The sequence below is a fragment of the Myotis daubentonii genome, chromosome 5 (genome assembly GCF_963259705.1).
Source record: "Myotis daubentonii chromosome 5, mMyoDau2.1, whole genome shotgun sequence".
NCBI lineage: Eukaryota > Metazoa > Chordata > Mammalia > Chiroptera > Vespertilionidae > Myotis > Myotis daubentonii.
In genome coordinates, this window is record NC_081844.1 from 49,088,743 (window position 1) to 49,115,864 (window position 27,122).

Genomic DNA, 27,122 nt, shown 5'->3' on the forward strand with positions numbered 1-27,122 from the left:
ATATTTAAGGACAACAAGGGGGTGAGCATTAAGTGGAGCTGGAGCAGAGTTTGCAAGGAAGAGAATAAGAGGATAAGAAGTTACTGCAAAATCAGAACATTTTATGGTTTGTTTTGAAGGGCACTCCAAAGACAGGCTTTTAATCTGAGTGACATTGGGAGCCACTATAGGGTGCTAAGCAGAGGAGGGAGGTGATCTGACCTCATAAATATGAAGGTGGGATACACAAAAGTAAGACTTATATTTCCTAGGCCTTTTTCAAGTGTTTACACAGTTTGCAGGAAACAATGTGTCAGAAAGAAGAACACTATAAAGTTCTCATGGCATCCCTGGATGTATTTCAAAGTGACAGTAATTGTACATGGCCATGGAGCTATCCTCTATACCTAAGGGCACATGGCCAGGAAATCTATAGAATTAAGACTCAGGGACATCACTGCCAAGATGAAACATACGAAAAGGAATCCAGGCAAAATAATGATGGATCATGTATGGCCATAGGTTAGATATTGTAAGGACAGCCCTTGGGTAGGATTACTTGAATCAGTAAGAACAAGGTGGGGGATATTTGTTTGAACTGTGAGTATTTTTGGCAGACCAAATGCAATATTTTCAAATCTCTCACCAGGGCATATCCCACAAGATAACATGTAGAGAAATACACAAAAATAAAAATGTTTGAACCAGAAAGCAGAGAGCAATAAAAAGAAGGAAGACCATGATTTCAGTAGACTACCCTACCAAAACCAAAGGAAAGAGTGCAAACCAAGAAGATGATTAAAATGCCTGAACCCTCCGGAAATAAATAATGGGACAACTAAAAGAACGAGTACTTTAGAAGCATGGGGTGGGGGTAGCAGAAATAAATATAGCACAAGGTCTAGGAACTTTCTAAACTGAGAAAATGATAACTGTGGAGCTCACAGTGAGGTTTGGGTCTCTGCTACTTCCCTCCCTGTAGGCACAGTTTTCAGAAACATTAATCTCAAGTTTAGTTTCAGAATCAGCAAAAGCATATATGCCAGCTGCCACAATGCTGGTGGAATCCCTAAGGACCCGGTTTCACAAATGTAAGTAATTCCATTGTGACATTAGGTCCAATGTGCCTGTTCCCAAGGACAACATGATAGTCTTAAACATTTTCCGAGAGAGGTGACATTGCATGGTTTGATCTTTCTCCCAGAAAACTTAGGAGCATTGTTTCCTGGTGGCAAAATGAGGCTAGGTGTACACTAAATGTATTCCCCCTTCTTTCTGAGCCTAGAGCTAGCTTTTTTACCCTCAGACTCTCTTTCAATAGAATGCACGAATTGCAAGTTCAGGTTAGCAGTCAAAAATGCCATCTGCTACCACAAGGCCTGTCCTAACCATCTACACAATCCTTCAGATATTGTCTCTTCTGCTGTCTGTTAAATGAATACAAAAAGGATCCAGTGGAGGAGGATCCAGGCCTGAGGGAAGTGATTCCAGATCGATCTGTGGTGGGGATCTTGTTGTGTTTTGTTGGTTTTTTTCCCCTTCAATTTCTACAGTTACCAGAAAATAAGACCAGTTACATAGATGACGAAGCAATACAAAGTTACTATAAATTTTTTACAAGCCTACTCATAAATTCTATGCTTTACCTCATGAATAGGTAACAAATAATTCACAGATTGGAGCAAGAACATGGAGCAGACCTGAATTTCACATTGTTAAAGGATGTTTATTAGTCTCAAGAAAAAATTCAGGAGTTTGTATTTACATGAAAGAATGATGGGGGCTTAGAAAAGATAAATGTAAAAGTCTTGTTCACTTATTAAAAAATATATGAGAGATTTTTAACTCTTTAAAGAAATAGGTAAAAATAAATGTGGGGTTCATAACATAAAAAAGTAAAATGCTTACCAATATTATAATAATAGATGGAAAGGAGAGATCAAAGTATGCTACTTTAACATTTTTATTTTAAACTAGAGGCTCAATGCACAAAATTCATGCAAGAGTAGGCCTTCCTTCCCCCGGCTGCCAGCACAGGCTTCCCTCTGGCACCCGGGACCCTGGCTTCCCTCACAGCCCCAGCGTCGTCTGGAAGGACGTCCAGTCTAATTAGCATAATATGCTTTTATTATTATAGATTGGTTAAATATTTGATGATACATGGTAATATGTTTAAAGTTGCATATTGTAAATATACCTACGGCTATACTTTAAAAATTAAAATTAAAAAAGAGGTATAGCTAATAAGTCAATAGTAAAATAGAGAAAAGATAGAATTCTAAAAGTTATGCAACCTAACAGAAGACAGAATACAAGGAAATAAATGGATATAGAACTAATGTAACCATTTGAAAACAAATTACATGATGACACCTTTAAGTCCAGCGAGAATTAGCCCAGCATACATATGTATGCATATGGTGAAGTTGTCCCAAACAATAAAATGAAGTTCCTCCCTCATTGTAAAGGATATCAGAGAAAAGTTGATTCTTTAGGATTTACTTACTTTAAACCATTTGGACTTTCTTTAAATTTTATGTTGCAAGAATTTAATTTTGGATATTAATTACTTTGGGCTAATTTATTTGGAACTTAAACTTTATTTCTCTCTGAGAATTTAATAAATTGCATATTAAATTTTGAGCATCTCTATGCTTTCACTATTGCATAATTGAAGTATCAGGCTGTCATGATTTAATCTAATTGAAGATCTGAAGAGCTCTACTGAACTGCTAACTGGACATAATTTAGCATGGGAAATAATAGAGAGAAATAATTTTTAGGCCCTGGAGTTCATAAATTAATGTACTTTCTATCATATTTAAAAGCCTTCTGGGAGCAAACATATAGAACCACCAGTACTTCTCAAGGGAAGCTACAAAAGGGCAGCAATAGTAACTAAGATAAGGCCTTTTCTAAGTAGTAGTGTCCCCAAGAGTAGCTCTGAGAAAATAAGTTAGGTTCAGATAGTTGATTTCAGAAGTGATCCAGGATGCACAGGTTAAAAAGAGGGAAAGGTAAGATAAAGGCTAAGGAAAATGAGAGAAAGAGAGAGAGAGAGAGAGAGAGAGAGAGAGAGAGAGAGAGAGAGAGAGAGAGAGATATGATATTCATGAGCATGCTGTTATTATGAGCAAAAATAGCTCAATTCCAATGTAGACCCTCCGAAGAATCATGTACAAGGCAACTCACAATCTGCCCACAGAATGGGTGGGAAGCTGAGCTTCTTACCCATTGACTTGTGTCCCTTATTGGTTAAGGACTGTCCTGAGGGCATTAAACACCTGGCACATCTGAGCTACCTTGAATGCATCTGGTAAAGTTTCCTGGTTCAAAAAGTTCTAAAAAAAGTGGCAGAAAGACTGGTTCCTATAACAAATTGTCAAAAGACATTCAGCACAGCTGAGGTGGCCAGTGCAGGGTTTGGAGAAAGACGTCAAGGTTGTTGGCTGCAGGACCTCATGAGGGGTAAGACTGATTTAAGACATGTCTGATCTCTGACCCCTAAGGAGGAGTGACTCCCTGAGGTCACTATAAACTTAGTTTCAGGTCAAAAGAGAAAAAAGCTGGAGAATAGGAGGAAGGACACATTCTCCCACTCATGTTTCTAGCCAATACAACTGTTTGAGCAGTAGTTCTCAAACATTACAGTCAAAATCATCAGGAGGGTTTGTTACTCTACCTCATGCCCAGAGCCTCTATTTCCATAGGGGTGGTGCATCCTGTCCTGATAATTTGCATTTCAAACAACTTGCTGATGCTGGCTGCCCAAGAACCACAGGTGGAGAATCACTGAGACAGAGTAATCCTCAAGGCTTCCCTCACTCCCCTCCTTTAATAACTCACAGTGGGAGGAGGAGTGAGAAGGACAAAGGAAGGCTCTCACTTCCTGCTTTCTGGATCTTACTGTTTGCAGGGAGGTTTTATCCCTGCCCCCACCCTGGCCAAACAGAAAGCTTGGCAGGGTTAGTAGGGCAGGCGGCCTATGAAAGGATAAGAAAATTCCATTCTATGAGGTAAAGGAAGCTGCCCATTATTACCTTATATTTAAGACACTTTCTAACTTTAAAGGAGGAAAATACGGATGTTCTATATATGCATCCTAGAAAACCAGCCATCTTGTATAGATATTTCTGACATGAATAGAAAAAAAATACACTTGATATTATGTGTGAGGTCTTAAACAATATGAACGAGAAATAGGTCCATTGTGAATATGGACAAGCTTTCTGCCCAGAGGGTGGTGTAAACACTGAACAGTTCAAACATTCTGTATCATAAGCTGAAGATCTAAAGGCATTTATTTATGTAAAAAGAAAAAGAAAAGCATGAAATGAATTCTACTGGTAGAGTCAAGCACCTTTGATATATACATAATATTTCTTCTGACAAGGACACAGAAGCACTCTCATATTTCAATGATCTAATTTTGCATTGTTTGAAAAAAATCAGGGTGTTTGATAGATTTTTATTTGACTTTCACCCTGGGATATTTAAATAGACTTTGCACTTCAAAAACACTTTTTCACAAATTCCATTAACTTGTATTTTCAGAGCTTTTTATGGTAGTCAATGATATGTTTTATTTTTATTACTAATTGACAAATTGTTAAGATAAATATGTTAAATTCCCTATGAAACTCTAATTTTCTAAAGGTCTTTTTAACCTTTTCTGAATAGTGGATGGAAAATGGAAAATGAATTAAACTAGTTTTAGAGATTTATTAGGTCCATAAATGTGCAATTTGCCTATCTAATTTGCATTTTCTTTATATTTTTCCATTGTAAAAGTTCATTCTTAAGTATTCCTTTTTGATTGAACTACAACAGTATTCTGAGTGATCTCAAGTTTACTATACTTATTTATACACAAAAACATATGATTGACGTTATGTCAAATATAAAACAACTTAAACCCAAAGGAAAGAGAAACAAACACACATACAAAAGAAGGGAGAAATGGCTTGTTTAGCAAATTTCTTATAAGGCTTCTATTTTGTAGGTAATCCTACTATTTCAAAATATTTTATTAGAAAGTGTTATGTTAAAGAGAAAAACCACAGGCCCAAAATGGTGTCACCGGTGCTACCGTGAAAGCCCATGATACCAAACCTAGATTTAATACCTGTTCTAATTGCAGTTTCAACCTCTCTTAATCAGTCAGTCTAAAAGTTTTTGGTTAAGCATCATTAAAGTAATCTGTCACGTGGACCCTCACCATCCCCATAGAAGGAAGAGGCAATCTGAATAATAAAAACCCTTCCCATTCTCTTCCCCCAAAGTAAAGATGTCCTGGTCCCCCATAAGAAAAACACACTCCAGCAAAAAGTTCCTATTATTTGGGGCCGCTGTTATAGAAGTTAAAGGCAATCTCTCATTGATACAATATGTTTTTACAGTTCCTTGGCCCTTCAAATAGGTTTAAATATTGAAGATGCTTCCTAAAATGCACTTATTATCTTCCCTCATTGATAAAAATGCATCAGAACAAGTTTTTAATCAATTATGTTTCAATTTGATGAATTAGTGTTATTTTATACTTCATTTCTCCTTTTTAGCTAAAGCCAGACTGGCAAGTTAGATTTAGAACTGCTGAGCTGCCTAAACATTTATCAAAACTTTATGGTCCATATATTTTTTTATATAGACTTAATCTAATTTAAAGTAGTTCTGATAAACAGAAATTGTCAGATGCCTTAAGAAAATGTCTTGAGTGAAGTTATTGCTTTTTTTTTTCTCCCTTTAACCCGTTCTATTATTACCTGACCAATTTGGAAACTATAATCATTTTTCACTTCATTTCACATTTCTCATGGTCTTACTTCTTCCCTTAACCTACCACTAATTCCATAGAATTATAATTATAATCATTCTTTTATAAATTGATTAACTTTCTTTTCTATGTCTCTCTCTCACTTGCCTGACAAAATAAAATGCTGGTTAAATCTAAATCACTTTTTTTTATCTGATTGGAAATTCACAGCCAACACAGCTGAATAAAAACATATGAATATAGTATATATTCTCCAGAACTCCCAAAGATAAGCCCAACACAACAACTACATACAGTGGGGCCTTGACTTATGAGTGTCCCGACTAATGAGTTTTTTGAGATACCAGCTGTCTCTCGGCCGATTTTTTGCATTGAGTTGATAGAGTAATTTGAGTCAACAAGCTCCTTAACGAGCTCGGTCTTGGAACGAATTAAACCCGTAAGTCAAGGCCCCACTGTACTGCTTATTTCCATCACTATCCTGTCCTGCAAGGTAAGTACCCTATATAGTAAAGAGCTCATATGCTAATTACACCAAACAGCAGAACAACTGTCCGGACGACCTTCCAGACGAAGCCAGGGCTGCGAGGGCCAAGCCCCTTGCACAAATTTCATGCAGCGGGCCTCTAGTTTTATATAATTACCCTTTCACAAAACACTAATGGTCTCATAAATTCCTCATTTTCAATAGTTGGTATTCCTCACTGCGCTGAAAAAAACCCAAGCAATGTAAAGAGGATTTCCACATGCTCCCACCCTGAGGCCTTGTTCCCAGTCTGTCTTGCTCACTGTTTTAATAGATTAACTATTCATTTTCCAAACACCAATCCTTCCATTGGTATAACTATGTTACATCAACTCTTTAAGGACTCAACTACTGCAATTATCCCCTTTTCTCTTAAATGAGTTGCTTTTCATTTTATGTAATGTGCATAAACTCCATTTGTTAAATATGACCTTTTCTCCTTTCTTTCCTTTTGATTAAAACTGGCCACATCCAGCACCCTTACTCACCACCTGCCTCCTTCTCCCTTGTACAGCCACCCCTTAATCAGTAAGCCCTCAGGACAGAGAGGTTCTGATTGGCATCAAATAATTTTGGGAACAAAGTCTCGGGTCTGTTGACTCCAGAGGAAGAGTTTCAGTCAAACTAGAGATGACATCTAGGCTTCAGTTGTGCTTTATTGTTTTTTGAATTTTGAATTTTATTTTTTACTTCTTTATTGTTTAAAGTATTATGTAAGTTCCCTTTCCCCACCCCCCACTGACTTCTCCGGCCACAGAAAAGCAGACAACCAGACGAAGCAACATCATGAATTGAAGTCAATCAGGACCAGATGCACTGATCAGCTATCCCCTACCCTAGAACTGACCAATCAGTAGAGACCCAGCCCTGACCATGACTCTAACTCCCTTAGTCACTATGATTAATGGTTTCTCCCCTATATAACCCACAACCTCAAAGCTATCAGGGAGCCAGGTCTTTGTGCATTAGCTCACCTGTATCTCAGGGCAGGGACCACTTCCTAAAAATATACCCTTATTCTCTTTGCTGCAAGCTCTTTGATGCACACATGCAAAAGGACTAGTCCAGTAACATTTACTGGATTTTATGATGGGATTTACTGCAGCATAAAAAAATGATCACATCTGTAAAACTCCCTCTTTTGGCTTTACATCATTCTCCAACTACTGCAGGGCTCTCTCTCTCTCTCTCTCTTTCTTCACCTTCAACTAATGTTCAGTAATGATAATATGATTGTTCCTCTTTCCAAATCCTATCCTTCAACATTTATACCAAAGATTTTGAAGTAGATTACATGTAGTAGGAGATAATAGAAGAGACTGGTTTTACTCCCAAGTTCAGGGATCTTTGTTCCTGGAAAAGGGAAAGCATTTGTGTTCAGCCTAGGCAATCACTCCTAAAGTAGTAATTCCTCTCTTCTCTGCAGTTTTGTTCCTGCAGTTTCGGTTACCTGCAGTCAACTGAGGTCTAAAAATACAAAAATAAAAATGCCCAAAATAAACCACTCATAAATTTTAAATTGCACATAATTCTAAGTAGCTTGATGAAAAATCCAGCAGTCTCAGTATAACTGCTCAGAACATAAATCAACTCTTTGTCCAGATCTCCACACTGCATACCTTCCCTGACCATTACTCACTCAGTAGCTGTCTTGATTATCAGATCAACTGTCATGGTATCAAAGTGCTTGTGGTCAAATAACACTTATTTTACTTAATAATGGCCCTAAAGCACAAGAGTAATGATGTTGGCAATTCGGATATGCCAAAGAGAAGCTGGAAGCTCCTCCATGAAGTAAAAAAGGTAAAAGTTCTCAATTTAATAAGAAAATAATTGTATGCTGAGGTTGCTAAAATTTAGAGTAATCCAGTATCTTCTATCTGTAAATTGTGAAGACAAAAGAAAATCCTTCTCATTTTGCTCATAACTCAAAGTGTAAGAGTTATAGCCACAGTGCACAATAAGTGCTTAATTAAGATGGGAAAGGCATTAATTATGTGCTAATTATGTGCGTAGAAAATGTGAATAGAAAACACGTTCCTAAGATCTAGAACAAACTCTCCAAAATGTCATCTGGAATAAAAAAGACCCCGAATAGCCACAGCAATCCTGAGAAAGAAGAAGAAATATCAAGCTATATTACCAAGCCACAGTTCTTAAAACTGCCTGATACTGGCACAAGAACAGACATATAGGCCAATGGAACAGAACAGAGAACCCAGAAACCAACCCAAGCCATTATGCTCAATTAATTTTTGACAAAGGAGGCAAGAGCATACAATGGAGTCAAGACAGTCTCTTCAATAAATGGTGCTGGGAAATTTGGTCAGATACATGCAAAAAAATGAAACTAGACCAACAACTTATACCATACACAAAAATAAACTCAAAATGGATAAAGGACTTAAATGTAAGACGGGAAACCATAAAAATCCTACAAGACTCCATAGGCGCAAAATAGTAGACGTATGTCATAGCAATATCTTTATAGCTCCTCGGGAAATGGAGACTAAGGAGAAAATAAACAAAAGGGACTAAATCAAAATAAAAAGCTTCTGCACAGCAAAAGAAACCATCAACAAAACAACAAGAAAGCCCACTGCATGGGAGAATATATTTGCCAATGATGTTTCTGATAAGGGTTTAATCTTCAAAATTTACAGAGAACTCATACAATTTAACAAAAGGAAGATAAATGATGCATTCAAAAAATGGGCAAAGGATCTAAATAGATACTTTCAAAAGAGGACCTACAGAAGGCCCAGAGACATATAAAATGAAACAAGCTCAAAGTCACTAATCATCTGAGAGATGCAAATCAAAACAACAATGAGGTACCATCTCACACCTGTCAGAATGGCTATCATCAACAAATCAACAAACAACAAGTGCTGACAAGGATGTGGAGAAAAAGGAACCCTCCTGCACTGCTGGTGGGAATGCAGACCGGTGAAGCCACTGTGGAAGACAGTATGGAGAAAAAGTTAAAAATGGAACTCTCATTTGACCCAGTAATCTTACTCCTAGGACTATATCCCAAGAAACCAGAAACACCAATCAGAAAGGATATACGCAACCCCTATGTTCATAGCAGCACAATTTACAATAGCTAAGATTTAAAAACAGCCTAAGTGCCCATCAGCAGATGAGTGGATTAAAATACTCTGGTACATCTACACAATGGAATACTATGCTGCTATAAAAAAGAAGGAACTTTTACCATTTTTAACAACATGGATGGAACTGGAGAGCATTATGCTAAGTGAAATAAGCCAGTAGGAGAAAGATAAATATCACATGATCTCCCTCATATGTGGGATATAATTATCAATATAATTTGATAAACAAGAATGGATCCAGAGACAAATGGTGGGGGGGGGGGAGGGGGTTAGAGAGCAACCAAAGGACTTGGATGCATGCATATTAGCATAACCAATGGACACAGACACTGGGGAGGTGGGGGCTTTCCCGGGGTGGGAATGGCTGGGGGGCTGGGGTTAACTGGGGGAAAAGGAGACATATGTAAACACTGAGCCTATACAAAGACTTCAACAAGGGAAACCCTGAAACAAGTGACCGTACTCACATAACTTTTATTATAGTATACTAGAGGCCCGGTGCACAAAAATTTGTGCACTCGGGTGGGTCCCTCAGCCCACCCTGTGCCCTTTCGCAATCTGGGGCCCCGTACTCACATAACTTTTATTATAGTATATTATTATAATTGTTCTATTTTATTATTAGTTACTGTTGTTAAGCTCTTACTGTGCCTAATTTATAAATCAAACTATAACATAGGTATGTATAGGAAAGAACATAGTATATATAGGGTTCAGTACTATCTGTGCTTTCAGGCACCCAATGGGGGTCTATTCTCTGCAGATAAAGGGAGACTAATGTATTGAATTTCTCTCTCTTTTTTTAAAATATATTTTATTGATTTTTTACAGAGAGGAAGGGAGAGAGGTAGAGAGTTAGAAACATCGATGAGAGAGAAACATCGATCAGCTGCCTCCTGCACATCTCCTACTGGGGATGTGCCCGCAACCCAGGTACATGCCCTTGACCGGAATTGAACCTGGGACCTTTCAGTCCATAGGCCAACGCTCTATCCACTGAGCCAAACCAGTTTCGGCTGAATTTCTCTTAATTAATTCATAATATTAAGACTGATAGTTGGGAAGAGAGAGCTCTGAGACATCATTATTCCTTTATTAGGAGCCAAGGGAGTTTCTGCCTTCATTTTATAAATCACAAGTTTAATTAAAATATATATTTTATTAGTATAAAAATGAATCAGTGTGTATTAATGAAATATGCAATCATATATCACCAATTCAACTAAATAACTAAAATTTGAATTAAGTCAAAAGAAAACAAAGCTTGAATTACAAGAATGATATCAGCTTACTTGGCGAATATTGATAGCCATCAAATTAACCATTAAGAGTATAAAATTTGCTATAGATAATAACAGTTTTCTATATCATTAATAAGATAAATGAAATAGATGATCTGATTACATTTTTAAATGTTTCTTTTTTCAGTTTCTAAAATTTATATGGTTGCTTATTTGTTGATATTTTTAAACTTAAAAGGTAATTTCAATTTTCTTTGCTTTAGTTTTTTAGTTCAAATGCGATACTTTTCAATGATTCCTGATGAGAAAAGTGGTACAGCTTACAGTATTTATTCAACTCAAACACATTTTTAATTGAAAAAAAGTTTTGCATTAACAGTAAGTCCAAAGTTTTAAAAATGAAGCCTTACCTTCCCAGTCCACTACAATACTCTTTGAATATCTAGCAGCGCAAAAAGTAATTATAGCAATACCACAATTCTTACCATTCACTTGAAAGATGTGAGTCTGATAGACTTGTTCATAGCCATCTGCATAGCAGGTGTAATTGCCCATGTGAGTTGTGGTAACCTTAGTAATATACAAGGATCCATCATCTCCAAAGTCCTATAGGAAAAAAAAGTAAAATTTAAAAGTGACCTGTTTGTGTTTAATATATTTTTAAACAATTTTAAAAAGTGTACTCAGGAGCAAAGTAAATAGAGTAAAATATTGTTTTAAATTATCAAAATAATCATTGTAAGTCCTATAAAGTTGGGAGACTAGTAATTACCACTTTTGTAAGACATGTTTTATTTAAAATATATAATCTCACTCATAAATATAGCTTTTTAGTATTTATATGAAGTATATGAGTTTATGTGCAAACTAACTCAATTTCCACATATTTTTTTCTAATCCAGTTTACATTTTCAATGAATAAAGATATACTATGTTTTTTTTTTAGTTGTAGCTAAAACAAGAGATCTTAATTACATTTTTCACACTTGTAATTGTTCCTTTTGTTTTTATATCCTTTAATTATATATTTATCCAGAAAAAAAATAAACAGGGTGGTCATAGATAAAATTTATAGCTATATTGATAGAACAGGATTTTTTAAAACTCAAAAACAATCAATATATTAGAAAACATTTACCATAATATTTCAAAGCTATGGGAACAATTGCATAAACACTTTGGAAGAAAGAAAGGAAAAAAATCTCACTTATTTGTCAAAATAAAACCTAAACAACAACTTTGGAACAGTAAAGACCGGAAAGTGTTTTCTTTCATGAAAACAATGGATAGATTGGCAAATTTGTTAAAATCAACTTTTTTAAAACTCTGGAAATAGGCAAAAGCTCACACCAATCCACAGACCACAAATTGTAGTAATCACTTCACAATATATGTGAATCAAACCATATATGTATGTATGTACGTATGTCAATTATTTCTAAAACCAAACCAAAACAAAACAAAAAACCTGGTGAAAAAAAGCGGCTGAATCTCCATAAATGGTGGAAGTTGTGTTGTCCCTCTCTCCTCAGCTGCTTTGGAAGTCTTGACCCTCCAGCTTCTTAACTCATCATCCTAGCAAACACCTGAGGGCTGAGAACAAGTTCAGAACTTCTCCGAGACCTCATCTGGTTAAAGGCCTCCACTCATAAGCCTTTATTAAAAAACCAAACAAACAAAACACACAAAAACCAGCTGTTTAACATGGAGCTACTTACTAGTTGTGGATAACAATAGCCACCACCACAACAACATAAATGTAAAAGAAAAAACCAATGGGATGTCCACAATGAGATTTAAAAAGATCTGTGTATTCCTGGGAAGATAGAAGACCAGAAAAATTGTTCAGGGTTGTATCCATGACCAGAATCCCTAATCCCTCATCTCTGACTGACCTTAGTGAAGACTAACGCAGACTTGTAAATGCTTGTAGGAGTATTCAACACATGTCAATAAACGGAAGTAGAGCACCTCAGCAAAGTCTGGAGGATTTACTGATTCCAGGTATTTAATTAAATCTCTGTCTGATCGTTAGCTCACCACTAAGACAACTGAGCAAAGATTTCCATGACCACGTGCAGCAAACTAAAGAAAAATAGATCAATTATACTTCATCAAAATTAGAAACTTTTCCTCCCCAAAGAACACTATCATGAAACTAACTAACTAAATAAATATAAAAACTACTGCATAAAATGGGAGAATTCTCAAATTATCTGTCTCATATGGTTCTTGTATCCAGAATATATAATGAACCATGAAATTAAACACATAAATAATCCTATTAAAACGATGGGTAAAGGATTTGAACAGCTAGCTATCTCTCAAAAATGATTTACAATGGACAATTTGCAATGGGCAATATAAGCATATAGAAGGGTGGTCAGCACCATTAGTCATTAGGGAAATGCAAATAAAAATCACTATGAGATACCAGTTTACATCTTCTAGACTGGCAAACAAAACAAAACAAACAAACAAAAAAAACCCCTGACAATACAATTGTATGAGAGCATTTGGAAAAACTGGAATCTTCAAATTTTGTTGGGTAGGGATATTAAATGGTACACCTCCTTTGGATAATAGCTTGGCAGTTCCTTAAAGAGTTAAACAAAGGGTCATCATGTCTCTAACAGTTTAATGCCTAGGCATACACCAAAAAACGCTCCAAAGGGTCACGAGTTTGATTCCCAGTCAAGGGCATGTACCTAGGTTCCAGGCACATGAGGGAGGCAACCAATCAATGTAACTCCTCTCTCTCTCTCTCTCTCTCTCTCTCTCTCTCTCTCTCTCTCCCTTCCTCCCTCCCTCCCTTCCACTCTCTCTAAGAAGCAATGGGAAAAAAATATCCTCAGGTGAGGATTAACAACAGCAAAAAACACACAAAAAATATCTCTACACACCAATTATACACAGATATTAAGTCTCATTAACTTATAATAATCAAAAAGTAAAAACAGCCCAAGCCTGTTTGGCTCAGTGGATAGAGCGTCGGCCTGCGGATTCAAGGGTCCCAGGTTCCATTCCGGTCAAGGGCATGTACCTCGGTTGCGGGCACATCCCCAGTAGGGGGTGTGCAGGAGGCAGCTGATTGATGTTTCTCTCTCATAGATGTTTCTAGCTCTCTATCCCTCCCCCTTCCTCTCTGTAAAAAAATCAATACAATGTATTAAAAAAAAAAAGTAAAAACAATTCAATACCTATCAATTGATGAATAGATATACACATAGTGGCATATTTATATACAATATTATTTGTCAATAAAGGAATAAAGTTCTGATATATCTTACAACATGAATAACCCAGTCCCATAGAGACAGAAAATAAATTAATGTTTACCAGTAGAGAGAGGAATGGGAGATGGAAAATAACTGCTAAAAGATATAGAATACTTTTTGGAATGATGGAAATGTTCTAAACTTGATAGCCAATGGCTGCAAAATTTTGTGACTATACTAAAACCACTAAATTATACATTTTAAAGGGATTAATTTATAGTATCAGAATCATATTTCAATAAAGTTGTAGTCAACATAACATGCATAAAATACTTAAATATAAAAAATAAATATGCTAGAATAAACTTATGATTTTGGCTAATGAAATATTTATTGCTATAGAGGTTAAAAATCAAGAAAGAAGTATCAATATGTTTATATAAAAATACTTCTGTATTACAAAACACTGTAAGCATTAAAAGGAAGATAACAGATTATCTATGCAAAATATTTTTTAAATGTAATTCATTTTGATCCTTATTTATACAGCGGTTATTGTATGCCAGATACTGCTCTAAGCAATTCATAAATAATGACATATTTGAGCCATATATCAACCCCCATATGAAGAGAATCTCCTGCCCTAGCTGGTTTGACTCAGTGGATAGAGCATCAGCCCATGGACTGAAGGGACCTGGGTTTGATTTCGGTTAAGGGCATGTAACTTGGTTGCAGGCTCAATCCCAGCCCAGGTTGGGGTGCATTCAGGAGGCAACTAATCGATGTGTCTCTCTCACATGGATGTTTTTCTCTCTGTGTCTCCCTCCTACCTTTCAACTCTCTCTAAATATTAATGGAAAAATATCTTTGGGTGAGAATTAACAATCACAACAACAAAAAGAGAATCTCCTTTAATGTTCCCACATTATAGAGGGGGATAATAAGATGTAAAATATTCTCCTTGGTTTCACTTGACCTCCAGTTAGTAGAGCTAGGACTTGAACCCAGGCAGGCTTACTCCAGAGCCTATGCTGTAAATCCCTACACTATGCAGCCTTCCTTCTCAATCATAGACTGAGCTAGGAATAAAGCCAGGAAAAGGGAACAAAGAAGAAAGTCAAGACAAACGTCTACGACAAAGTCAAATACAATGATAGATCTGAAGAAAAGAACCTAGAAATTATAGTGAGAGTACATGTGGAAAAGGAAGAGGGAAAGCTGGATCAATTTCCTAAGATATAAAAGCAATAACACCTTACAATATAAATCAACAACTGCATCTCTTCCCTTTCTCAGAGGCAGAGAATGAAGATGAATATGAGGCTGCTGTAGCACTTAGTCTTCAGATGTAATTAGAAAATTTTAATATATTTTATTACAAATATTATTAAAGGCGTGCTTTTTCCATATATTTGGTAACTACTAAGATTTACCCTCTAAGAATTATTTGTTTATTTTCTCTTTCACCTTTTGAGCTTACCATTTTTTATGTTGATTTCCCCCCCCCCTTTTTTTTTTTAATGTATTGCTCTTCTTTTCACTTTTTGTGAAATATTTTTGGTTTGGATTTTTTTTTATTCCTCATACCAACTTTATAATTAGAAAGCCCTTTTTGTTCTGATTTAATGTAAATATCTCCCAACATTGTCTTCTCATTGCCTTATAGTTGTAAAAATTATATCTAATCTTTTAATATTTTCTTTACATATATATATATATATATATATATATATATATATATATATGAGCACTTTTTTTTCTAAACTATAATTAACTGTGTCAGTGTCTTTTGGTCAAGAAAACTTTTTTGCCTCATTTGTGATGTTTTATCCTATCTTCAAAATATAACTTACTAGAAACTAAGATGGCAGCATAGATAAACACCGGGAAATCGCTGCCTCCCACAACAACTTCAAAAAAAACACAACATAAAGACAAAATGGACATCATCCAGAACTACAGGAAAGCTGGCTGAGTGGAAATTCTACAACTAGAAGGAAAGAAAAGCACACTGAGAGCCAGAGGAGCTGCGGAAGTAAAGTGCAGAGGTACGGAGGCTCGTGCGGGCAGAAAGGGGCTGGCACCTGAGGACGCGGTGGTCTTTTTGAATTGGGATGGAGTCACTAGCTCCCGACTGCTCTGATCTCCGGTTCCCGGAAGTCTCTGGGGACCCAGGACTCATACGGGGAGAAACTGGACTGTCTGGCAGCAGGCAGAACTCGGAACGTGAGGGCGGCTTTCCCTCAGAGGTGCTTGCAGCAATTACCGGGACACTGAGACATGCAGCCCCTTAGGGCAGGGCTGAGAATCCGCCATAGCTGCTTGCTCCGCCCTTTGATTCCCTGAGACCCCGCCCCACCCAGGCTGCAGCAGAGGCTTTTGCATATGAATGCCGCGGCCCTTTGCAACCTGAAAATTACCTAACTGCAGCTGGGCCAGACAGACCCAGAACTTCCAAAAGAAGGCCCAAGGCCCCACAGCGGCTTGCATTGCTTCACAGCTGGGCCTCATCAGGGTACCTCCAAACTACAAAAAAAAAGGAAGGGGAATCTGCAGTTCTCTTCATAGCTCCTGCTGTGTAACCTCAGGCAGAGGCTAAATTAGCACCTCCTTAGATCCAAGAGCCAGTGTACCCAGTTGTCAGAGGGGGACCATCCGGATTACAACTCCTCAGATCCATAAGGGACACACTCAGGGTGCAGACTCAGTGAGCACCAAAACCCCACTGAAGCAAGTCTTGCCCCAGAAGGGTGTCTTCAGCACAGAAGTTCTCCCACTGCAGACACAGCCAATTCTCACTGCCAATTGGCCTGGAGGTCAATTCCTCCCAGTGATCCTACAACAATCAAGGCATAACTACAATAAGACTGTGCAAAAAGCCCACAAGGGGGTACACCAAGAGTGTCCACCTCAGGTAACGGGGGAGGCTGAGCCACTGGGCCCTACAGGACACCTAGCACACAAAACCACTCTACCAACACAGGGAAGCATAAAAAATTCGGAGACAAAGAAACAGGTCACAAATGACAGAAATGGAGGAAAGCAAACTACTGGATATAGAGTTCAAGGCCACGTTTATAAGGTTTTTCAAGAATTTTATGGAAACTGCCGATAAATTTAGTGAGACCCTCAAGAAATCTAGTGAGACTATCGAGGATATGAAAAAGGACCAACTAGAAATTAAGCATACACTGACTGAAATAAAGAATAATATACAGAGATCCAACAGCAGACAAGAAGATCCCAAGAATCAAGTCAAAGATTTGAAATATGAAGAAACAAAAAAGACCCAACCGAAAAAGAAAAAAGAAAAAAGATTCCAAAAATATGAAGATAGTGTAAGGAGCCTCTGGGACAACTTCAAGCATACCAACATCAGAATTATAGGGGTACCAGAAGAAGAGAGAGGGCAAGATATTGAAAACCTATTTGAAGAAATAATGACAGAAAACTTCCCCTACCTGGTGAAAGAAATAGACTTACAAGTCCAGGAAGCGCAGAGAACCCCAAACAAAAGGAACCCAAAGAGGACCACACCAAGACACATCATAATTAAAATGCCAAGAGCAAAAGACAAAGAGAGAATCTTAAAAGCAGCAAGAGAAAAAAAGTCAGTTACCTACAAGGGAGTACCCATACGACTGTCAGCTGATTTCTCAACAGAAACCATGCAGGCCAGAAGAGAGTGGCAAGAAATATTCAAAGTGATGAATGCCAAGAACCTACAACCAAGATTACTTTATCCAGCAAAGCTATCATTCAGAATAGAAGGTCAGATAAAGAGCTTCACAGATAAGAAAACGCTAAAGGAGTTCATCACCACCAAACCAGCATTATATGAAATACTGAAAGGTATTCTTTAAGAAGAGGAAGAAGAAAAAGGAACTCTTTCCATTTGTCACAGCATGGATGGAACTGGAGAGTGGATAAATACCACATGATCTCACTCATTTGTGGAATATAATGAACAACATAAACTGATGAACAAGGACTGATCCAGAGATGGAGAGGCATTGATTGGACTGTCGGGCCTTGGAGGGAAGGTAGGGGAGGGTGGGGGTAAGGGGGAAAGATCAACCAAAGGACTTATATGCAAGCATATAGGCCTAACCAATGGACACGGACAACGGGGGGGTGAGGGCATGAGCGGGGGGGGGGGGGGTAGAGGGTAACGTGGGGATAAGGACACATGTAATATCTTAATCAATAAAAAATATATTAAAAAATATATATATATAACTTACTGATATTCCCATAACAGTGTTCCAAAAGTATACTTATATGTTTCTAACTTTAACATATTCATAGCATGTGCATTTCTGTTAAAAATAGCTTTCCTCTGATTTATACTCACTACAGGTTGATTGCAATAAAAAAAATTACTAGGGGCTATTAAACCTGGGTCCAAAAATAAGGAAAATGTTCTTGCAGGGAGGAGAGAAAGAAATAGGGAGAGAGAAGGGGTGAGGAAAGAAGAATAAGAATAAAATATGGAATTAGAGGAGAAAGAGAAGCAGAAGTAGAACAAGAACAAGAAGAAAAAGAAGAAAAGGAGGAGGAGAAGAAAGAAGAGGTTTGAGGAAGAAGAAGGGAGAAGAAACAGGGGAGTCCAAAAGTTAGGCTAAAGAGGAGAAAGGGCAGGAGGGAAGGAGAACCGTACTGTATGCTGTGGCCATCCTATTATCCATTGAAGAATTATAGTTCCTTAATTACTATCAAATAAAATTTCCCAAGATCATTTTATATAAGATTATTCATACCACATTCCTATAGCTCCCAGGGGAAACTTTCTTGCAGTTACAAAAAAACCTCAAGACCTGCACAATAGGAGAGGATTTGGAGCTTGAAAACTAAACCAGGAAGTTACTGTGTAATACAAATGTGTGATAAAACTCCCTGCATTACCACAGGCTACTATTAAAAACACTGCTAATAGGACAGAGCACTTAGTCTAGAGAATGGAAATGCCAAACAGAAAGACCAGAGCTGTGCCTCCAGTTAGCACTACGGCAAATAGTTGATATGTAATAGGGTATACTATTGGAAAGCCAAACTTCCATGGAAATCAATTCCAAGTGACTAGAGTTAAACATATTTTGAGATGCCTGGAGGGTGTGCCTCAGTAGTTGAGCTTTGGCCTATGAACCAGGAAGTCACAATTCGATTCCCAGTCAGGGCATGTGCCCAGGTTGTGGGTTAGATCTCCAGTGTGGGGTGTGCAGGAGGTAGCCCATCAATGATTCTCTCTCATCATTGATGTTTCTATATCCCTCTCTTTCCCTCTCTGAAATCAATAAAAATGTATTTTAAAAAATGTTTTGAGAAAGATTATGAGCCAAAAATAATTATGGATTGCTTAAAATATATAGTAAGATATCCAGTATGCACAGGGTAGACAAGCACATAAGGCATGCATATAGAAGACATACTAATCCCAAGAAAAACAAATCATGGTCAGAACAGAGATCAATCCCTTCACTGGACAAGAATAATTGGAAAGAATTGTAAAAACCAAAGTATATCTAATATTTGTAATTATATTCATATTGATATACTCCAAACTGTAAGTAGGTCTTTTAAAGTAGATTTTCAAAAAAACCCTTTTTAAATCTTCATAAAATCTGAAATAAACATGTGTTGTTCTATATAGCTACCTAGAAAGCATGGTTATTCCCTATTTACTATAATAAAGATACTTCACTCAATGATGTGAAAATTATCCAAGAATATAACCTTGAGAATGTTTAAACACCCAATGATGTGAAAATTATCCAAGGATATAATCTTGAGAAAAGTTAAAAAGTATCTTATTGCAATCTGTGTTATTCTGCAACATGAAATCCATTTAACTTAGAATATTCTCTAAATTAGCATATAGGTGAACTATCCTAATCGATGTATATTTATTCATGTTTTTTCCTCTTCTAAATGGAAGAAATATCTTCCACATTCATTTTATTTCAATATACAATTTCATAATCACCTTTTCAGGCAGCTTTTTTCAATAAGCAAGACTAATATTCCCTCACCACTTTGAATAAAGCATGGGTCTTTTTGCTACACTTAAAATAAAACCCAATAAATATTTATGGAACACTTAAGTATGCCAAATACTGTGCTAAATAATTTAAATAAATTATCAAATTTCATCCTTAAAATGGCTTCTTCAAAATGCACTACTATTAGTCCCATTTTATATATCAGAAAACTGAAATAAGTTGGTTTTAAGTTTCAAGTCACCAACTGCTATGGTCTGAATGTGTCTCCTCCCCAATTCATCTGTTGAAATCCCAGGGCCCAATGTGATGGTATTAGGAGGTGAGGCCTTTGGGGGTGATTAGGTCATGAGTGTGGAGCCATCATAAATGGGATTAATGTTCCTTTCATTGAAACCCCACAGAGATCCCTTGCCCTTTTCACCATTGAGGACAAAGGAAGAAGGCACCAGCTATGAACCAGGAAGAGGGCTATCACCAGAACATTAATGTGCTGGCATGGTGATCTTGGACTTCTCAGCCTTAGAAGTGTGAGAAATACATTTCTGCTGTTCATGCGACCCAGTCTGCAGTATTTTGTTATAGCAGCCCAACAGACTAAGACACCAACCAAAGCAAGGGTCTAAGATTAACATCCAAAGGATCAGACTGTAGAATTGGGGTTACACTTGTTATTATATAACTAGAGGCCTGGTACACAAAATTCATGCACAGGGGTGTGGGGGGCGGCTTAGCCTGGCCTGCACTCTCTTACAGTCCAGGACCCCTCACTCCTAACTACCCATCTGCTTGCTCCTTACCGCTTGGATCACTGCTCCTCAGTGCTGCAGCAGAGGCGGGAGAGGCTCTCACCACCACTGCTACGTTCACCAGCCATGAGCCTGACTTGTGGCTGAGTAGCGCTCCCCTGTGGGAGCACACTGACCACGAGGGGGAAGCTCCTGCATTGAGCTTCTGCCCCCTGGTGGTCAATGTGCATCATAGTGACTAGTTGTTCTGGTTGTTCCACTGTAATGGCCACTTAGGCTCTTATTATCTACACTAATAAAAGAGAAAAATGGTAATTGGCGTACGACGATACCCTTTTCATTGGCTAATCAGGGCTATATGCAAATTAACTGCCAACTATGATTGGCAGTTAACTACCAACTAAGATTGGCAGTTAACTGCCAACAAGATGGCGGTTAACTGCCAACAAGATGGCGGTTAATTTGCATATGTAGGCACAATGCAGGGAGGCGAAAGGGAAAGCAGGAAGAAGCCCCCTGCCACTGACAGTGATCGGAAACCCAGGGGGAAGCTAAGAGCTGGGGGGCAGGGCAAAGGCGGCCCTGGGGGCTGCCTTTGCCCTGCCCCCCAGCCATGATCAGAGAATCAGGCGCCTTTGCCGCCATGGCCAGTGATAGCAGGAAGTAGGGGTGGAGCCAGCGATGTGAGCTGGGCACGGTCGAAGCTGGCAGTCCTGGGAGCTAGGGGTCCCTTGCCTGGGCCTAAAGCGGAGCCCACGATCGCGGGGCCGCTGCAGCTGTGGGTCCCCGCTGCCCGAGCTGGACGCCTCAGCCAGAGGCGTTAGGCCTGCGCAGGGGCAGAGCCTGCAACTGCGGGGAGCTGGGGGTCCCCTGCCCAGGCCTGACACCTCTGCCGGAGGCCTCAGGCCTGGTCAAGGGGCCGATCCGGTGATTGGTGATTGGAGGGTGATGAGGGTCAACTCCTCTGGCCGAGGCATCAGGCCTGGGTGGGGGGCTGAGCTGGGGATTGGGGGGGGGGGATAGGGGTCCCCTGTCCAAGCCTGACACCTCTGGCGGAGGCGTCAGGCCGGGGCAAGGGGCAGAGCCAGCAATCAGAGGGGTCTGGGGGTCCCCTGCCCAGGCCTGATGCCTGGGCCAGAGGCATCAGGCCTGGGCTGGGGGCAGAACCAGTGATGGGGGGAAATGAGGGTCCCCTGCCCAGGCCTGACGCCTCTGTCAGAGGCGTCAGGCCTGGGCAAGGGGCCGATCCTGTGATTGGAGGGTGATGGGGGTCAACGCCTGAGGGCTCCCAGTATGTGAGAGGGGGCAGGCTGGGCTGAGGGACACTCCCCCCACCCACACACACACCCAGTGCACGAATTTCGTGCACGGGACCCCTAGTATAGATTATAAAGATGGAACTACCTGATAGTCAATGTGCCCCCCTGAGGGGTCCCAGAAGGCAAGAGGGTACAGGCCAGGCCAAGGGACCTTACCGGTGCAAAATCAAGGCTGGGGAGGGATGCAGGAGGTTGGCCAGCTAGGGAGGGACTTAGGGAGGGCTGCAAGGCATGTCCAAACCAACTCATTAAGTCCTCATCAGCTGGACCCCAGCAGCAAGCTAACCTACTGGTCAGAGCGTCTGCCCCCTGGTGGTCAGTGCACATCATAGTGACTGGTTGATTGGTCGACTATCTGTCCCCTGGTGGTCAGTGCATGCCATAGTAAGCAGTTGAGCGGCCTTAGCTTATCATTAGCATATTACACTTTGATTGGTTGAATGGTTGACCAAATGACTGAACAGTTAGCATATTAGGCTTTTATTATATAAGATTCTTAATACATCTTCCTCGTTCCAGGTTCTTTATTACTTTAGTCATACCTCAAAATTACCAGTGCTTTTTTTTTAATATAAATACATCAGTCCTACTCCTTATCTTCATTTTGATTCAGCATTTCTAATTGTTTAATAGTTCATTTCAGCATCTAAATCAAATGTGCAATTTTGATGCTCAACCATGGTTGAGAGTTATGGCCTTAGAACAGACACTCCTGAATTCAGGGATCAAGTCTTCTATTTATTCTGAACTCTCATCACACCTTTATAATCTTGCTGCCAATACACTCCATAAATATTTCTTTCCCAATTAAATCTTTATGAGCTCCTACACCATTAAAAAGTTGCCTCAAGGCAGTGATGTCTGGAAAGTCCACAGAAAACTTAAAATCATTTATTTTGTTGAGTCAATTGCTTATATTCTCTTTGAGGCAGTTCAGTGAGGAACTATGGGGGGGAAATCTGTAGCACATTTCTACATTTTGAAAATGTATGGCTACTATTGACTATAACTAATTGTAAAAGAGTAATAATCAAAACATTTAACAACCTATATTTGATGAGCATTGATCAATCAGAGTACACAAGGCAGTAAACATCAGTTATGATTATACTAGAAAACAACAGCTGAATTCATATCGGTATTTAACCACAAGAATTCATCCCAAATCAGAATGATAGGTTCTGTCTATTAGAAAAGGCAATTTTTAAATTTAACTTTACTTTTCTACTTCATATTATGTTCCTCCTCATTGTTCTAAATTCCATGGCACCAGTATTACTATACTTTAAATGAGGTTTTCTGTGTAGTATATATTTTCATATGCACTGAAAATTCCTTTCTCGTTTCGAATATGCTAGTTTGATTTTAATTTGTAAAAGCTATTTTCCTAGCTTTTTATGTGTAAAGAATATATCTTCATAAAATAGCAATAAAAGTAACTTTTCATCATGAGATTATAGCACTTTCATCAATTTCAATATGTAGATGATTGAAATTGATGAAAGTACTATAATCTCATGATTTATGTGATTTTCTAAAAATTATAGAAGCTTCTCACTATATAATTAAGTAATATAAATTTAATTTAGTTAAACATATTATTTTACAAACCATTTTTCCTAAAGTAAACCATTTCATATATTAAAAAAAAACACACAATAAAACAGTAAACTTATATGGACTAAAATTATTATTTCAAATTGATAAGCAAACCAAAACTCAAGCAGCTGTTTTCTTTGGTAGGAAAACCAAAATAAAAAATGTAAAACTATGTGTAACAATATTATTTAATAGCATAGATAAATAATCAAATTAATAATATTTTAATTTCACTTTAAAAAAACCCTGGAAAAATGTTCATTAATATAATAGTGAGTAATCAATTAAAAACCTATCAGTCTTTCTTACAGAACTAGTACTCAAAGTATATATACAAAATCAGATTTGCCATGAAGCTGATAGAGTTTTAAGTTTCAGAGCTCCTCATTTGTGCAAACCCTTTCCAAGTATCTGAAAGTAGCTTTGCAATGTGTATATGTGGTTTTATATTTGTGCAATGCCTACAAATATATTTATAACCTTCTGTGATTTTTATTGTAATAAATACCCAATTTTTATCTAATTGTTATCTATAATTTGTATTCTATGTCTTAAAGCACTTTCAAATTGTAGGTGCTTTAAAACTTCAAAGTCCATATCACCTTGAACCACCTCTGACCATATGAATTATTTATATTTTGACAATACCAGGCTTTATAGGCAAAGAAACAGAAGTCAGGAAGGTTAATTAACTTATCTATGAAGGCTATTAGGTTAATGATCCAACATTTAAAACTAGGTCATCTGGCTCCAGAGTCCATGTTCTGAAAGCCCATACTTTATAGATACTGGCATCAACATGAATAAATCCCCAAGCACAATGCCATCTATCTATCTATCTATCTATCTATCTATCTATCTATCTATATCATATAACTCAATTTATATCATTAAAATACAGGAAAAAATAAACTGTATGCTATAAGTATATGCACATTATATACATTTATGATAAAAGTAAAAATAACAGCAAAGAATTGGTAAACATATAACTCATGGTAGCATTATATCTAAAGAAGAAGGAGGATGTAGTAAAGAGGACCCTACCAGGGGCTTCAAATGTGTTGTCAATGCTCTATTTTTTAAATAGTTATGACGTTTATAGTTTTCAGTGTTTATTTTAATTTAAATCATACTTATTTTATATATGCCCTTGAGATGTGTAATAGTGAAATATAAAAGGCTAATTAAAAATTATAGTAGACCTAGCTGGTTTGGCTCAGTGGATAGAGCGTCAGCCTGCGGACTAAAGCGTCCCAGATTTGATTCTAGTCAAGGGCACATGGCTGGGTTGTAGGCTTGATCCCTAGTAGGAGATGTGCAGGAGGCAGCCAATCAGTGATTCTCTCTCATCATTGATATTTCTATCTCTCTCTCCCTTTCCCTCATTCTCAGAAATCAATAAAGATATATTTTAAAAAGTTATAGCACACCTTACCTTGGCTGATGTGGTTCAGTGGTTAAAGTGTCAACCCACACATCATAGGGTCATGGGTTCAATTTCCGGTCAAGGGCATGTACTTGGGTTGCAGGTTCTATCCCCATCCATGTTGGGGAGTGTGTGGGAGGCAACCAATTGACGTGTCTCTCTCACATCTATATTAGTATTCTCTCTCTCTCTCTCTCTCTCTCTCTCTCTCTCTCTCTCTCTCTCTCTCTCCCTCTTTCCTTTCTCCTCCCTCAAACCCTCCCTCCCTTATACTTGCTCTAAAAAATCAATGGAAAAATATCCTTGGGTAAGGATTAACAGCAACAACAAAAATTAAACTAGACCTTAAATCATGTATGTCAAAGTACATAGCTTCTAAGTTTATGTAGAAAATCCAAGTCTTTTTCTTATTACTCTAAATACTAGAATGGCACTTCTTAAAAATTTCATGAAGAAAATACCATTTAGATATTAAACTATATTTTGGCATATTTTGAAAGAGAATTAACCTTTATTTTGGTTTCATCAAAAATATTTATAACATAATACCCAAAGATTCCTGGAATCCTGGTAACTTATATAATCAATGAATTAATAATGTGTATTACAGAATTCCGGGTCCATTTCAGGATAGACTGATAGAAAGAATGTCATACCTATGCAAACAAGCGGGGAAACCTGCAATATTATACTGATCTTGTGCCTTCAGAATGATGGCTTCCAAGGGCAACCGATTAGGGTAAAATCTGAGGAAAGGTGGAGTGAGCCTCCACAAAGAGACAAGACAAGGGTACAGGTAATCACTATCTAGTATAGGCAGTAACTCAGCTAGACTAGTGAATTGGAAAAAAGGGGGGGAAAAACAATAATAAAAAACAACAACTAGGCTGCCATACAAACAAGTACAAAAAAACAACAACTGACTTTTAAGGGATTGTTAAAAGCTGGGCATGTACGGTTGTGGAGGTATGCAGTCCTGGGAACAGGACACTTGTAGCCTTTTCTCCAGGAACCTCACTGTTGGCTCATGAGAAAGAGGAAGTGGGAAAGATCAGAGAAAACATTCCTCGGAATGTAGTTCTCTGGTGTAACAGCTGCTACTGAGGGAAAAATCTTACTTGGATCCTTCTCCCAGGTGGAATAAACTCTTAAAATGCTTAAGAAAGACAGCAAATCCTGTCACTTTGAGGGCATTTGGGGAAAGAAAAGAGGCAAGAAATCCTCCTACTTCCACCACATTACAGGTCCTTTACCACTGGGGGCAGGCAGGATCACTGAGAAAACTCAGCTCTAAATTCAGGCACATGAATTGCCTAAGGCTGAGGCTGAGAAAAAAAACTAGGAGGCTCCCTTGCTCCTCATCACCGTGGCTAAGAAAAACCTGGAAACAAGCAAGAGCAGTAGTGGAGGGACAAGAACAGGGAGAAACAAGCTCTCTGAAGAACAGGCTCACAGGGAGAGCCTAAACCTGAGGGTGGACTAAACACAATCAAGAATTTGCTCAGATAATGAGTCTAGCTCCAACCTTAGCCGCAAGGTGCCATAGAGGAATTTGAAGTTGGTGGTGCACTGAAGGTAATCATAACAACCAACAAAGTGGAAACACAGCACAACTCCTCAATAAAGGCCTAGCAGAAAAAGAGGCATGCCTATTTCCAGGCATAAATACATTACTCAAACAGAAATACAAAGAGGAAATCAGTGAACAAACAAACAAATGAAACACTATCCAAGAAATGTAGGAAGAAATCAGTCTAAAATATATATTAGAATCCTAGAAGACAAAAAGTGAGAGAATGAAGAGAAAAATATATGCGAATGTCTGGTCAAGAATTTTCCAAACGTAACACATTAAAAATCAACCTATAAATGCTAAAGACAAAAGGCAAGGCGAAATGTCATAGGTTGTCATAGGAGAATTATCTTCAAAAAATAGAAAGTGTTCCAGATTTTTGATAATAGATATAACCAGAGTTATTAACATACCTAAAAATTATATATAATCTAGAGGAGTGAGTGATCTACGAAGGATGTTAGTAAAAAGTGGACAAATAAGGGAACAATTTCAATTCTCCAGCATAAAGAATGCTTTGCCTGGCTAAGAAAATTTCAATCACTCATTCATCTATATTCTTAAAAATCAATCAACCAATCACTTAACTAATGATATGAGA

The 27,122-nt window shown here is 38.0% G+C and overlaps 1 protein-coding gene across 4 annotated transcripts in view; it reads right to left on the reverse strand.

The window, feature by feature from the left end:
* FSTL5 (follistatin like 5) overlaps nucleotides 1–27,122 on the reverse strand; it is a 596,568-nt gene that overhangs the window by 137,024 nt on the left and 432,422 nt on the right. For all 4 annotated transcript variants that reach the window (XM_059697754.1, XM_059697753.1, XM_059697752.1 and 1 more), the window contains exon 8: nucleotides 11,124–11,244. In XM_059697754.1, coding sequence (XP_059553737.1) covers nucleotides 11,124–11,244 — 121 coding nt within the window. The remainder of the gene's footprint in view (nucleotides 1–11,123; nucleotides 11,245–27,122) is intronic.